This window comes from Numida meleagris, chromosome 16 (genome assembly GCF_002078875.1).
Source record: "Numida meleagris isolate 19003 breed g44 Domestic line chromosome 16, NumMel1.0, whole genome shotgun sequence".
Taxonomy (NCBI): Eukaryota; Metazoa; Chordata; class Aves; order Galliformes; family Numididae; genus Numida; species Numida meleagris.
This window is the reverse complement of record NC_034424.1, coordinates 10,135,226-10,151,294: the sequence shown is the minus strand read 5'-3', so window position 1 is coordinate 10,151,294 and position 16,069 is coordinate 10,135,226. Positions and strand designations below refer to the sequence as shown.

Genomic DNA, 16,069 nt, shown 5'->3' with positions numbered 1-16,069 from the left:
GGATGTATTAATTGCTCCTAGAAGTTCCTTGTTACAAAGGTACTTAAAGAGCCAGCTACCACAAAAGAAGCTAAGGCTTGGCTACCAGCAGAAAATAGCTATCAGTTGCTGGCTACTCATGTTAAATTCAAGCTTGTGTGCTAGGAGCTGTATCCTACACGTGGTGAGAACAGTATTAGCTCCACTGTAGTATACGGCACAGCAAAACATTGCTCTCAAAAGGAAACATACCTCCCCACCCAGCTGAGTTACCTCTGGCTTGCTGTTAGACAGTTTGCAAGGCTTTTTTTTTTTTTTTTATTGTTCTGCTGGACAAGCTTTTGAAGTGCAATACTGAAATGCTAATCTGTTCAGAACTAAACAAGCAAGGCTGGCAAAAAGAAACTTCAGGAGTACTTTGTCTGTAAAGCTTTTTGATTCCTAGAAGATACACATGTATAAAGGTGCAGATTTTTGTAGCTCCCTTTCCTGAAGTCCGCTACTAATATCTAAATGTAGACAACCAACACCACAGGTTTGCTCTAGAAGCATTTTAATTTACAAACAGCAATTCCCATTGACTTTATACCATAAAAAAAAGCAATTTACAAGCAAGAAACAAATTCATCAGAACAAAATAAAGCAGCACTGAAATATTCATGTCACAAATCTAAAACCAAAGTGAATACAAGAGTAAAATATCATTTGAATAAATATTTTAAAATTCATGCTATAAAATAATTATTAATGGCAAGTTATTGTTACAGCATCAGCTTAGCTAGCTTCATTTACTTCATGTGGTGATGAAGTGTGGAGTTGTGAGGTTACCAGTTTATATTGCAAGATCATGACACCAAGTCAAGTCATTCAAACTGTTCAAATATTAATCATGAAAAACAATCATACAAATAAAAGTTATTTAAAAATACAAATTTTCAGTCAGAAACAAACACTGTTGAAATCGTGCAAGAGCTCTACCTCTAATCAGATATACAACCAGAGGCTTGCAATACAAGTCCAAAGACTGAATTCATAGCATATGTAAATTAGAGACAGCAGTGCATTGTATCTACCATAGTAGGAATTACTTATGTAAACTAGAAGCAAACCTGCTCAGTTACTGATAATTAGCTTCACATCCCCTGAAGAAATAAATACAGGAACATATTCCAGGTTTCTTTTGTTTTTCTTTTCAAATGTAAACTCACATAACTAAATTCATGCTGTCACAGGGATGTGCAAAGATATTGAAACTACAATATTTAATACAACTACTCTGGCACTTGTTAAAAGATATGTAAAATGCACACATTTTAAACTTTGAACATTTTGAATGACTTTACTAAATTTCAGATTCAATCACTGAGTATTATGAAGTTTACAATTAATGAACTAAACAGATTCATATAAAGAATTTACACAATTCCGCAAATACTTTCAAATATAAAATTTAATAAATAACCCTGACCAGTCAAAAAGCACCATTCAAGGGTAAAATTCCCTTGGAAAATAGATTAGGTGTTGCATATTTGAGTCCCTTTCAATAGTTTCATCTGAAACCTGTTTAGAAAAATGACAGTAAAAGAATCACAGTAAACTAATACAAAAATTCAAATAATGTATTTTTAAAGGTAAAGCTCATTCAATCGTTTCCCAGCCCTTGATTTTATTCCTGCTGTTCTTCCCAAAATTTAAACTTCATATATGAAGAGGCCTCATTGTTTTGTCCAGAAGTAAACCAAAGACTTCAGCATAAAACACTAATATATGCTTGGGAAGACTGCATTTTAGGCCTACAGTATATTCTGCTGAACAGTGAATCGACAGTATCCTTTATGCTACTGAAAGATTTCACACTAAAAGGAGCAGAGCCAATCTTGAAGACTTACTGACCATACTGAACTGCTAATATAGTGTATTTACAAAGCTATTTTCTAAATGTATTTACAAGTTTAAAATAATATGGAAGATAACTGATTAAGTAAACTAAAATAACTGTTTTAAACCACAAACATTAGCAAAGATATAAAATCCTTTTATTTTCACAGTTTGTCATAGTTGGTTAAACATATAGAGGAAAGGACACTGTCGCTGTTTTCACATTTGTCTATAATTAAAAAGGTAGATTAAGAAGAGACTCAATTATGAACCAGCCTACATAATTTCATGATTTATTTTGCTGTCAAATACTTGTTCACAGATTTTATTGACTTCTGCATTTATTGTAAATGAAATGTGTAACAGTTCTGTGCTAACTTAAAACTGTACAGAAACAAGACACTGTACAGTACTTCCATAATCTGCTTAAAATAACACAGCATACTCTTTTTTGGCAGACTAGGGAAATTAACTTCAATTAGACAATGCTTCATGTTTCATGACAATGTTAATCCTGGCATACCATTATGTGACAAGGCACAATTTATTTGCTGTTGCCAGGTTTGAAGTTCATTTTCTACCAGAGTCACACACTTTGCAAGTGTAAATGTTGAATGATATTTTATGCTTACCTATGTATGCATCTTTTGAAGCACTGTTGAAATTTACAGTACTGTGTTATGGCTTGGTAATTCTTAACACTGCTAGCAGTGGAAAAGGTAAATGGCGTATCAGCATGAATACGAGCAAGTAAAACTTGCAAATTGCTGAATCATGATTCTGTAGAAAGAGAGAGATCACTTCCTGCCTCTTAACAGTCTTGTTACAATGTTTTGAACCTGAACCTGTACAATCAAAGTGATTTTGTGTGTATTTTTTTGTTGTTGTTGTTCATTTGTTTGCTTTTTTCAGAGACAATTTTGGATAAGTCACTCTTTGGTAAACTCAAACCAGTTCAATAAATTTACAAATACAAAGAACTAGATTTAAATAGCGTTAAGATTGTGACACAGAGAAATTCAAGAAATATAAAATCAGTACCCATATCCTGCTATCCTCAACTCATACTTCCATGGAAAAAGTCACACCAAAGGCACCACTGCACAGATCCAAGATAAGGGTTAAGAATAACTGTACATTTCTTGGATTTTGCATGTCTCAAACTTAATCAGGATTCTTTTTTTTTTTTTGCATTTAATTACTTAAACACGTAAGAAAAAAACAGTATCAGAAACACCAACATGTTTTAAGTGGGTAAACATATAGACTACCTCCCCTCCCCTAGACACAGACATACAATTTTCCTTACCGGAAACAATAGTTCTAACGTTGGCTCAGGGAGACAAACAATATCCCATCTCCCTGCACCTCTTTTTTTAGGCAGTTTTAGGACAGACAGGCAAATTAGGTACTCCATTTAATTAAAACTGCTCCCAAGGAGCCAGTGGATTTATACTGAAAGTTGGTATTTAACAGAATGCTTATTGCAGACTGTCACAATATTAAGAACTAGTGTATTCAATAAAGCTACTGCACAAATATGCCCCAACTTCAGAGGAGCCCAAAAAGCATTACAAGATAGCAAACCTACCTCTTTGCTTTCCTCTAACTTAGGAATGAGCCTTTCTTTTCTAAATTCAAGGACAACAGATAGACCTAGTTCATGGATATTTTTTCATTATTTGCTAAACAATAAGGCCCAACTATATAAAACATGTATTTTAACAAGTATGCGATTAATTTCATTTTGCTTACCAGGTAGAATTTACATAGTAGTGTTTGCCAGCTCATGCTTTTGAGGTCTCTTAAGCTACTGTGTGATTTTTAATTTTTTTTTAATTTTCCTTAATTGTTACCATTACATTTCACATTTTAATATGTTATACTGACCTAAATGATGAAGTTAGCACCATATTAAAAAAACAACAACAACAACACAACAAAAACATTTAGTAAAACAAAGAGTATTTTAAAAGTTGTTGGTAATTCATTTATGCAGCAAACAACCACTGAAGATGTGAGGGAAGCCACAGCAACTCTGTAATACTTGCATGTGAAATAACAGACATATTGCTTGAAGTTCCCATAGAGTATTTGTTTGTTTTTTTTTTTTTAAATACAAAAAAGTAGAAATTCCAAGTGCTGACATGTCACTTGGAGCTGTAAGTAGGAAGTCATTGTGCACCTGAAAACAGCTCTCTATGAAGAGACCTATTAAATACTGCTTGGAAATACTATAGTTTAAACTACAAAATAGCTCTCAGGTTAGTATTAACCAACCATGAGGAGTGATGAAGTTAAATTTAATTACCTGGTATGCTTCTACAGTACGAAATGAAGGTAGATTCTGAGGCCAGTAAAAACCACAATGCTACTTTTGGGTTTGCTATTAGTTTTCTTTTTTTCTTTTTCTTTTTTTTTTTTTTAAATATATATATATATAGATATATATCTATCTCTATATATATAAAAAGGTCAGCACCACAGGTTGTCCAGTTTATGTTCTAGACAACTAACAAAACCCCTAAACAATTTAACCATAATTTAATAGATTTATGGCATTTGGTTTACAAATGTTACTGAGCAAAGCTATTAAAACAAGGTAATTCACTTTGCTCTCATTTGCACACAAAGTAATAGTTTAATAAAAGGAATACCAAACATTCTTCTAAAACCAAAAAGATTCTCCCAAAGTCCTAAATCCTAGACAGAGGAGATCTAGCAGTTGAAAGAATGGTACATGGTATAAACCTTCACATATTTTTACATTCACTTCAACCAGAATAGGAAAAGTGAAAGCATTTTATATATATAAAGCAAACTTATATATATAAACAGACTAACTATCAAAAACAGGAAAAAAAAAAACAAAAAATAATTCATTGGTACACATGGAAGGAATCAAATGTATAATCTTCTCTTTCCCCACTGCTACATAACCCTCATTATCAGCAACAGGATTTAGGAAATAAAGTAAAATAAAATAAAATAAAAAAGGGACTACAGCTTCTTAGTGTATCCAGTAGAGATGAAAATCTTATTCTAATATCTTTCTCCACTGGAATTTGTGTCTTACCAGATCAACCAGTAGGGACACTTTATCGGACTCTTCCCATCTGTTCCCTAGCACAGTCTTTTATATTTTAAGCATCTTCAAAAGTGAAAAAACAAAACACCAACCCAGAAACAAAGAATACTTATGTAGTCTTTTCCAGAAACTATTTCAAAATAAGTTCCAGAAGGTCAGGAAAATTAAAAGGCTCTTATACTTGTAATGAAGATTACTAAAAGAATAAAAGATTTGAAAAATACATTATTAATGTGCTTGTTTGTGTTGCACTTAGAGTGTAATATTTTAATCAGACGTGTTAGACATTGCATGAATTTCCATACTAGAATCCATGGCTTCAGAAGCTGAAGCATCATTATCTACTTTCTGTTCCACAAACGCTTCTGTTCTGTCTGGAGACTCCACCCTGTTTCTTACTTCTGTAACCCCAGGGTGATTTTTTCGCAAATGCTGGTTTAGTGTACCCTGGAAAGGAAAACATTTGCCACAGATCTCACAGCGAAAAGGCTTATCATCTGTGTGACCGCGAATATGATACTCAAGTTGGTCCTTGCGGGTATATTTCTTCCCACAGAATTTGCACACAAAAGGCGTTATTCCCATGTGTAACCGCATGTGTCGATCAAGGCTCCCTTTCTGGTTGAAAGACTTGCCGCAGTAAATACAAATCAGCCTCTCATTGTATGGATACCAATGACCTCTCGTATTTCTTTCCCGTGGACTATTTTCATATCCTGTGTTACTCACCATGGAATCACTATCAGTCCCTTGCACCAAGCCTTGAACATCACTATGTAAATGACCAGTGGATATTCGTTTTTGGCGTGCACGACCCCCTCTGAAACAGCTCAGCATTGATCTTGAAGGACTTGAATTGCTAAGGTTTCCAAAAGTTTCAGAGACACCAGTAGCCTGTGATGAGGCATGGGAAAATGAATAAACATGTTGTAAAACAGACCCATAGGAGCCAACATTTACTGCTACTACTTGCTCTCCATCCACCATTTCAGTATGATATCCATCATCACCAAGGGAAGAGCTATCAGAACAGCTCGGCCTGTCAGACTTTTCCATTTTAACTTTCACCTCTGCAATCTGACTTTCCCTTACTATCAGGTCTCCTTGCTCATGATCACCCTCAATTTGAACCTCGTATTCAGAGATACTCCCACTGCTTCCTCGATCTGAATGCCCTTCTTCTTGCAGTCGACTACGTAGAGTTTTGCCTGGAGTAGTTTCCATCCTAAGATCACTGCTTGCTGTTGACTGTCGCACCTGAGAGCAATAGGGGGGAGATATCTCAATAGGGTTGGCAAAGTAGCTGCTGTCTTTAACTCCATTGCGATTTTCTGAATTTTCTTCAGCACCAACAGTAACAGAGTCAACATCACCAACACTGATCTTTGAATGAATACTCTCCAGTATCTGTGTGCATTTATCAATGACGCACTGCATCTGTAGAAAGCTAGCTGCAGTTAGAAAACTAACAACATCTTTCAGTTGTAAGGACATCCTTCCAGTGTAACAGAATGAAAGCAACTGTTCAAAAACATTGGGATTTTTAATAACCGATATTGATAAGCCACTCATGGTGCTTAATGCTGAATGGTCACGGAAATATGGCGAACTGGCCGCTAAGACAGCTTTATGGGCTCGAAATGGCTGACCCTGAATATGCACAATTATGTCGCACAGCTTTCCTTGCAAACGGAGTTCATTTAACTGGCTCAGAACAGTGTTGCTGTACTCAGGCACATCAAACTGAATGAAACTGCTGCTGTCCATTTCTACTGATGTAAAGTGGAATCTGAAAGAAAAACAAGAAGGTTTACAACTGAGAATGAATATGGGGTTTTCCATTCCAAAAATAAATACTAGTGCATGTTGAAGTTAAATTACCACTTTGATCTGTTACAACAAAACTGTCAGTATAAAAATTTGATGTAATATGAAAAGTAGAGTCTCAATCTACCTATTTCTTGCAATGCTATCACTCAAATTATCCCAATGTAACATTCAGAATTCAACTGCTTATAACATATGACAGGGTCCATTGGACAGTCTATATCAAAGCTAAAAGGAACTTTACAATCTCGCTCCCTGGTAATGACTACAGAATCATAATTCCACACTCTCCAAAGAATATTAAAGTCACCAGGCAGGTCGAAAACATCACAGTCTTCACTCTGTCTTGAAGCAAGAGACTACACTGCTACTTGCAGGGAAGTGTACACCTAAATTGTTCAGGAATTATTTTTGGAAGGTATTTCATGCAGTTTGAAAAACCTAAGTAACAGATGCACGTCTGTATGTATACACACACATAAATATTTTTTAAAACTATATTCCTCAGGTCTAGATATATAGCATATTCATCTCCGAAATTAATTTCTCATCAATTGCATTTCTGTCTAGAAGAACATTTACCTCCTTAGAAAATAATCTCAATAATTATTAAATAAATCCATAATTCAATATTTACATCCCAAACAAGGAAATCCTAATCGAAGGAAACATTCAAGTGTGGACTCAATTCTAAACTGTTTACTCACTGTGTCAGGTTTCCTGATAAAGAATGAGTCAATATGCAGAGTACTATTTGAAGGAAAAGTGTGGGAATCACCAGTGAACATTCAGTTTTTTAAGCTTCTTTTTGTGATTTTCCTTTATTCCTCCTTCCCTCTCTCTTTAAATAAATCACGATCAGGGCTCTGAAGCTTATCTAACACAGCAATCACTTCCTAACTAGGACAACTTGCCATTTTTAAAGTCTAACACACATTTGATCCCATTAGTATTCAAATTTTCCTGATACAACAGGAAAGGGTGTTTCAAGAGGTTTTAAATAAATGTCTAAATTTCAAAATAAAATCTAAAGAAAGGCACTCTATATTATCATAAACAATACATACTTTTCCCTTGAGAGTGTATGTAGCAGACATCACTTTACATTACGTGCCCATAATTAAGTACCCAAGAATCATCAGACTTTCACTGTTATTAACGCAGAAATGTAAACACACAAGATAACCATCGTATCTGCTCTTCCAATTGGACAAACAGATCTCAACATCACTCACTGACTTCTCATGCAGGAAGCAGGCCTAATGTATCACAACATACTAATAGTTTTTTTTTTTTTCCTATTTGTTTTATGTTACATGCAGTAATAGGGCATATGAACAATTTAAATCAAATTATGAAAACTCATGCACTCTAAAAAAAAAAATCAATAGGAATATTATAAAAAAGATTACAAGTAAGAACTGGAGCTGTGCCACCTATCACTCAAACTAAAGTCCGCTGTCTTTACAAATAGAAAAGAAACAAGATAGCCACCTTCCTGACCTGATGAGTATTACTGAGAAAACTTCAAGTTTTGAGTAAACTGTACTTCATCAGACTTTTTGTAACTGATATTTAAAACCAGGACAAATGATGTTTTACATGATTTTACATTCGATAGAAAGAAGGATTAGAAGGTTTTCAGACACGATATGATCACAGCCATCCATGCAAAGATAGCTTTGGCAGGACAATTCTTTCAGTCACTGAATCCCTTTCACAGATTCTGTGCTTGAGAGTGAGCCAGACAAACCAGAAATCAAACATGAAAACAAACATAAAACACACGTGAATGGTTAGACAGGAAGATAAACCTGGGTGTTATAAGCATCTCTCCATGTTGTGCAGAGAGCCATCATTCAAGTCTCTAGCTTGTCCGTGCCATGGAGAAGACTGAATTCTCAGGAGTTAGGATGCATACCTGTCAACACCACTCATTTGACAAGGCATCAGGCTTACTTACTAACTGAACATTGGTCACTATCTTTATTTGTGAGTCTTATGTACTATAAACAAATGCAATATTCTTGATTGATCTTAGCTAAACCGAAAGGCTTTTGTTGACCTGAAGTAACATGGGTAGACATGTTACCAAGATTGAGGACTATGTATAAACTGTAAGACCAGTCTTCACTGGTGATACTTTGTAATCTTGTGTTTTTGCAGATCCTTCATCTCAGGAACCTCATCAAGCTTCACCCCAATTCCATCAGAAGTTACTCATTTTTTGTAGAATGTACAGAAACAGTCTGTCATATTTAGCCAGTGGCATTCCTCCTTGTCCCATACTTCCTTGAGGGCTCTTAATTAGTAAAACTGAAAATAACTTGGTTGAGAAAAATATTAAAATACAGTCATGACAAACAATAGTCTGGTCAGTTTCCACCTCTGGTCATGGGACTGTTTAACTCTAGATAAAGTGCTGTAAAATTTAAGTCAAACTCTGATCACCTGCCTATGCCAACGTCTTTTGTTAACCTGCATAAATGGATCAAACAGTTTAACATTTTCATAGGCACATATACAACAAACTAACCAAATTCAATTTTTTGAAACTCAGGACAGAACTGCACACTGAGTTGACTAAGTTTCAGAAGTGCTATGTTGAGTTCCCTGCTTATTTCTGTGGGAGATCATCCAGTCACGCAAAAAAAGAATATAAATCTCTTTGCATCTGCATTGTATTTATTCACTGGAGTTTTATACAGTAAACATAGATCACAGTATGAATTGCTAGCAGTGGATCACTGCCCTACATCTTAAAAGTGTTCACTGAAGTAACCTGTGAACATGAGAATGATATGCATTAAACATTTCTCATTAGATTTCAAAAACACAACTTTGAAAACTATGTTCTACAGAAGCCCTAATTACACTTAAAAAACAAGAATAGATAGTGACAAAACACATTCAGTATTTCATTTTACTGACATCATACAGTAATGCCAGTGAAGCATCAAGTAACTACAACATGAAGCTGTGCATTTGCCAGTATGGTATTAGTTTCTGCTTCTAAGTCTGCACCTGTTTAACGTCATTCATGCTCTGATATATGATTCGCTGTTCTCACTGAGAGGTGAATAATTCAAATTATCCTTCCTTACATATTGTGGTATTCAGTATTTACTACACTGCCTGCGAGAACTTAAGACATTATTGCAAAAACATACCATCATTCGAAAGTATTTTTAATCCATGGATGTTACCCTGTCAGTTGTGACCATGGGAAGTTTTAGGGCAAAACCTTCATTACTCTCACTCCTTTCAGCTCGCCATTGCCTTAGACAGTCTTCACATTAGAGCAGTCATAATAATTACTGCCAGCTGTATCAAAGAAAAACTGCCATCAGGTATGTCACAGTCTAAGTACATTTCTAACACAGTCTTCTTTAAATAATATTTGAAAACAGGGAAGAAACTGATCTTTAAAAAAAGAAAATTACAAATAAACAAACCCTACTCATCCAACAACTAAGATAATTTTCTGCAGGAATACAACACACATACAATATTCTAAGTAGTACTAGGTAAACATGTAGTACTGGTTATTTTATCGATTCTTCCTAAATTTAAGCAGTCATTTTCTTGAGAATTCTGCAGCCTTTAAAGATCACGAAGAAGACTCCATTATTTCATGTTTACTGCAAGTGAGATAATCAAATACTGTTTGTTTTTTTAAATAGATTTTAAAATCAATTGTACTAAGAGGTTTTCCAGAAACACACACAATAAATAATAGTAGTGAGTATTTTCAGCTTATTCCAGGTTTGTACAACATGCTGTGAGAGACATTGGCCCGGGGACTGAAAATGCACCTAACGTGACGCACTTCTCCATGCAGTTTATATACTGAAATCATAAAAGCCCACCTCACACACACACAAATTTCAAACAACTCCTTTAAGCAATAGGAAGGATGGCTGGAAAAAATGTTTCCACTTGATACTAAAGGGAAAAAAACACTGGAAGATTAATGGAAGAAATATATAAAAAGCAAGTCTTCACGCTAAATGGATTTCTCAGAAATTTGATTGCACTGTATAGAACTAATGTTTAAAAGCCACTTAACATATATTACATAAATCACAGCACTACAGTAAGCAAGAATTTTTTGAAGATTATATCCTTTCTGAAATTGGTCATCTAGAAGTTACTTCAGAGAAGTAATTTACAAGCACAGTACAAACAAAACAACAAAATCCAAACACAGCAACAGATTTGAAGACTGGTGAAAGAAATTGTACAGTGAAGAAAGACACTGCAAAAAATGTAATGTTTTAAAAGCCTTATTAAGGATTTATGGTACAAAGTCAATAATAAAATATGTACTTATAACAGCTACTTATTTTGCACCAATTCTTTATTCCTTTAGTGCTTAAAGAACAGGAATGCTTTTAATCTTTTAAGCTAAAGTGATGCTCCAAGACAAGAGAAAATTCTGCAATACTTCTGTTGCAGCATGAAGTTTCATTTTGTTTGCAACTTTTTCAGTACAACGAAACGCACTTTAGTTATGGCACCTTTCACATTTACAGCAATCTCAAAACCTTTTTCAGTCCAGTTCAACAGATCACTCTCTTGGATTTACCTCTAGCAGGTAAATAAAACTGCCAGTATCATTAAAACCAGCTAATGCAAGCTTATGTTTACTCATGAACTCCTTGACAATATTTTTGTTAAGTTCAGTACATTTTTTAACAGTTTATGTTACCGTCAATTCCTGAGACAAAAGTCACTCCCGCCCCCTCCCCACCCAAAAAAAACCCCTAAATCAGAACAAGGCTAACCTTCTAATAGCCTAACAAAGTAATATGTTATGGAAGAGACTATGTCTTTGTAATGCTGTAATGTGATGGAAAGTACAGCAATAATAACGGAGTAGCACAAACCTAGGCTGCAGAAAATGAGAACAAGCCCAAATGCAGCATCCGTGGACACAGAAACAAAGGCAGAAAAACTGCTTACCTTTGGAAGCCCTCCGGTAGGCAGGGATCTCCAGCAAGACACCCTTGCCTCCTCTGCCCACCTTTAGTTGAGGTTTGGGCAGGGGTGGATCCTGCCTTCAACCCTTCTGGTCACTCATGTGCACTGCATGCCCCTGAGCTCCCCTGGGTTGGCCCTGCCTTCCCACCAGGTGCTCAATCACTGCTTCAGGCTGTGACTTAGCATTTCCGCTACAGTCTCACAAAAATAAAGGGCTATGAAAGCAGTTAGTTCTCCTCTTAAAATAAATAAACAAAACAAAAAGATCTTAAATTCTCATTCCTCCCAATCTTGACCTTTCACATATCAACCTGTACAGTTAATTCACAAAACGTGTCAAGTTTCAGGAAGGTCTGAACTAAGCTACAAGAAAAGCATCCATTGGAAGGAAAAGAAATATTATCATTTTTGTCAAAACTTGAACTAGTGAATTTTAGTGAATTGTCTGTGTTAAAAAGACTGCAGTAAAAGGTACACATACCTTACTATTCATCTCAGAAGAGCTTTGAAAAGGAGTGCTTCACTGATATTTTGAACTGAAATATAGAATCTGCTACAATAGTAGAGACTACATAGCAAATTTAAAATTTCATTACATTACCTCTTAAAATGCAGGACAACCCATATTTCCTCAGAAACTAAAGCTAGTCAGTACAAGCCGAAGTGCAGTTACTAGCAAATCTAATTCTTGAATACTTTTCATAGGCAGGCATCAAAACACTGCAGCAAAAATTAGTATCATTATTCCCCTTCTGCAGATAGATATGCAATACCTTACTCAAAGTACAAAACATCCACAGAAGAAAACAAAGCAAAACTCACATCTGTAAGGCAAGCTTTCCTATCCTAAAGTGTTACAGAATATAATCCCATCATTTTCATGGATGAGCAATATCTTAACCCTCTATACTTTCTGTAGAATATTCTTAACAAATTCCGACATTTATTCAACAGGAATTGAAAATGATTTATTTTTCACCTGACTACAGCAGGATGAGTATCCTCCTAAGAAGCCCTTTACAGACATGGCAACAAGTGTGAGTACAGAACGCAGACAAGCATCATATCTGCCATCCTAAGAAAACACTTGAAGGAAGGGGTGACTTTAATAGTAACATTTAATATTAGCATTAAAACCACTTCAGTTGTATACATACATACACAAATGCTAATGTTGAAAACACTGCAATGCTACTTTTGGCTCTCAGTATGGAGCACTCAGGCAATTATTGGAACTGCCTATTTAAGTGTTTCCATAGAAAAAAAAACAGAAAACCTCTTATTTGAGCAAATATCCAAAGACAGCCATTATGAGACTGCTGGTCTGAGGGCCACTTTCCTCCCTTATTCTCAAATTGACCCCTCACAATTGCTTGCCTGTGTGGAAGTGATTAAAGTACTTAACGTGAAACAGCTACTGATGCACGAACAAAGCTTCACTCAGTGATTAGAAACCTTAATACAAACAGTCTCTAAACTTTGGCTTTGGAAATCTGTTACTATAGGAGCAATTACAGGTTTGTATCCATTTCTAAAAATGGGGGAAAAAAATTCTAGAAAGCAAACTAGAAGTAACCAAAATAAGCAAAAGTACTGTCAGATAAGTAAAACAAAGGCACATTCATGATAATATGCCTCAAATCCGTAAGAACTCAAAAGTAACAACCACAAACTTTTCTTCAGTGCACCAACCTCCCAATATGGAAGCGTCAGATTACTGTTTATTTAATCCTGAATAGTTACATCCCACACTTCCTATTTCCTAAACGTCTGGCAACTCTGAGGTACATGTTTTGAGAAGTTATTAGTAAAATCAAAGAAACAACTGACTGCATGATCAGATGTGCAATATACATACACCCAGGCTTTTATGAAATGCATAGAGAATGAGCTTTTATATATTATAATGATAAATTATTAATTATCACAGGAATAATTGGTCAGCATTGTATGTGTATATTGTGCATATATCTATACCACATTTTTTCTTCCCCTCTCTCCTCATATCTGGGATTTCCCATACCCACACGTATGGGGCAGTTCACAGTTATTTCAGGCTCACCCTCAACTCTGCTTTATTTTGAAATAAACTGAATCGTGCACGCCTCAAAGCTTCTGAAGGGCCCTCGTAACCACACAGACTGAGTCCTAACAAGAACATCCAGCCCCTCAAGCGGAGCAGCGGCAGTCGAAAGGTGCACCAACTTCTTGGCAACAGCTCCACAGCCGGTGCCGGTCCAGGAGCGCTCCAGCCAGCCAAGCCCGGGACGCCTGTAATGCCGTGCCCCGTTCAGAGTAAGAAAAGGCCCAGACGCACGCGCATTCGTCCTCTCTAATTGCAAATCAGAACCACACAAGTCACAGATTCAGGTTACGCGGCGACAGCGTTCTGTGAGATGCAGCTGAGAGGAGAGCGAGCTCGGCAGCACCGGGGTCGGTCGCGGCAGCAGAACCACCGCCCGCAGCGGCCAACACAGGGCTCGCGACAGCGGCAGCCGCACGGCGGCACGACCGGGAGCTCCGCGCGGCTGTCCCGCGGGGCCGCCGCCCCTGCAGGGCCTGACAGGGGCTGGAACCCCCCGCCCCGACAGCGGCCTCCGCCCCCACGGGAGAACCGCCGCAGCCCCGCGGCCCGGCCCGCCCGCCGCTCACCTGGGGCTGTCAGGGTGTCTCACATGGCGGGTCCCCGGCCCCTCTCCTGCCCGCTCCCACCGTCGCTTCCCGCCCGCTCCCACAGCTCCTCGCACCCGGAAATAATTCCGCTGGCGGCGCTTCCGCTTCCTGGTGACGTGAGCCGGCACCGGGCACCAGCCACGCCACGCCCCGCCCGAGTCTGCCGCTGAGTAGAGCTGCCATAGGTGGGATGAAAGCTGTGACCGAAGCCTCTCGGTAACACGGGCACATGCGGTCCTAAAATTCTCAGTCTTTGGCTTCATGCATTCAAAAATTAACAGTAGCGGTGAATTAGGAAAAGAGAAAACAAAAACGTTAGCGTTTACTATGAACAGCTTAGCATCATAGCAGAAATACTTATTTCTGGAAATATATGATCTGATGTATTTTGAGAGCTATTTTCAGAGCTTTTTTTTTTTTTTTTTGGAAAAAAAACCAAAAAAATACAAAAAAAAAAAAAAAAACAACCCTAGCTGCCAGGCACAATGTAGATGACAAAACCATTCCCAGTGCACAGAGAGGCAGCAAGCACTTCTGGGATAGGTTGGGGGGGGACTCCTCTGCCCCCTAGCTGTGAACAACCACCTCTATTGAGCATCATAAATTAGGAATTAAGGTCATTTGTGCTACACTGTCCTTTTCACTTACACGAGCCACTGCGTGAGCATGCACATACTTCTGGAGCTTACCCTGCACATGCTTGTAGCATACATAGGGCAACAATTCACTGCTGAACTCTCAGCTTGCTGGAGTGGAGGACAATAACTGAAGCCAACAACTACTGCTATGATAATCACCTTCTGCAACTTGGACATCACAGTTTATCTTCTGGAGGCATGTCCTTCTCTCCTTATAAAACATATGGAAGACGATCATCAGAAATTAGGTGCTCCACAGTAACAGGGCAAAGTTGCTGGAGTAAGCTGACCAGGGCATAAACAGCAAACTTAAATAAGGCACTTATCAAAGAAAATCAAATGACTACTGCTGAACAGGCAGAATACTCTGGCCTTTTTCTTTTGTGTATACAGAAAGTGTAACTAACAGAAATAGTAAGTGAATTTCCTTCTGTTATATTCTGTTCAAAACTGCTGAATATGGAGGACTGTGGTATACAAATACTGGTTTATCCAGAAATCAGTTCAATATACATTAAATGAAAGTAAGCTGGTTTATTGTTTAGATAGCAAGCATTGAGCTGCTGAGTAAGATGCATCACTGATGAAAGCTCCATGAGGAATGAACAGATAGAGGCTGGACAATGCAAAATGGTAAAAGTGTTTAAATTTAGACAGAATAGGAATCCTCAGAGGAACATAAACTCAATCTTCAATACACTTACACAGCATGAAATTTCTTTCATACTTTAACAAGAGAAATTAGATGCATTATCTGTACCTACTTCTAACTAACTTGTAGGCATTTTGTATGTGCACTTGCTGCTACTGTTAAGCGAGTGTTCTGGAGTTTTCATAACAGTCTGAACCTATTGTATTATATCTTTTTCTGCAAAAAAAAAAAATCAAACAACAAGCAATACAGTAACAGTAAAACCTGTTTGCTGAATTCAGACTCAGGTGGTAACTAATTATCTAAACAGCAGATAAAATTGGGACCAATCCCAGAAATTTATCCACTACC

General features: G+C 37.1%; 1 protein-coding gene across 2 annotated transcripts; it reads right to left on the bottom strand.

Moving 5' to 3' along the window:
• Positions 516 to 14,547, bottom strand: ZBTB34 (zinc finger and BTB domain containing 34). 2 transcript variants are annotated; one of them, XM_021414175.1, is made up of 3 exons: positions 14,408 to 14,515; positions 9,943 to 10,096; positions 516 to 6,734 (listed from the first exon to the last, which is right to left on the bottom strand). In XM_021414175.1, exon 3 carries the CDS (start codon positions 6,710 to 6,712, stop codon positions 5,213 to 5,215), a length of 1,500 nt encoding a protein of 499 aa, XP_021269850.1. In that variant the 5' UTR covers positions 6,713 to 6,734; positions 9,943 to 10,096; positions 14,408 to 14,515; the 3' UTR covers positions 516 to 5,212. The 2 variants fall into 2 exon arrangements, with proteins under 2 accessions (XP_021269850.1, XP_021269849.1); XM_021414174.1 differs by lacking the exon at positions 9,943 to 10,096 and having other exon boundaries at positions 14,408 to 14,547.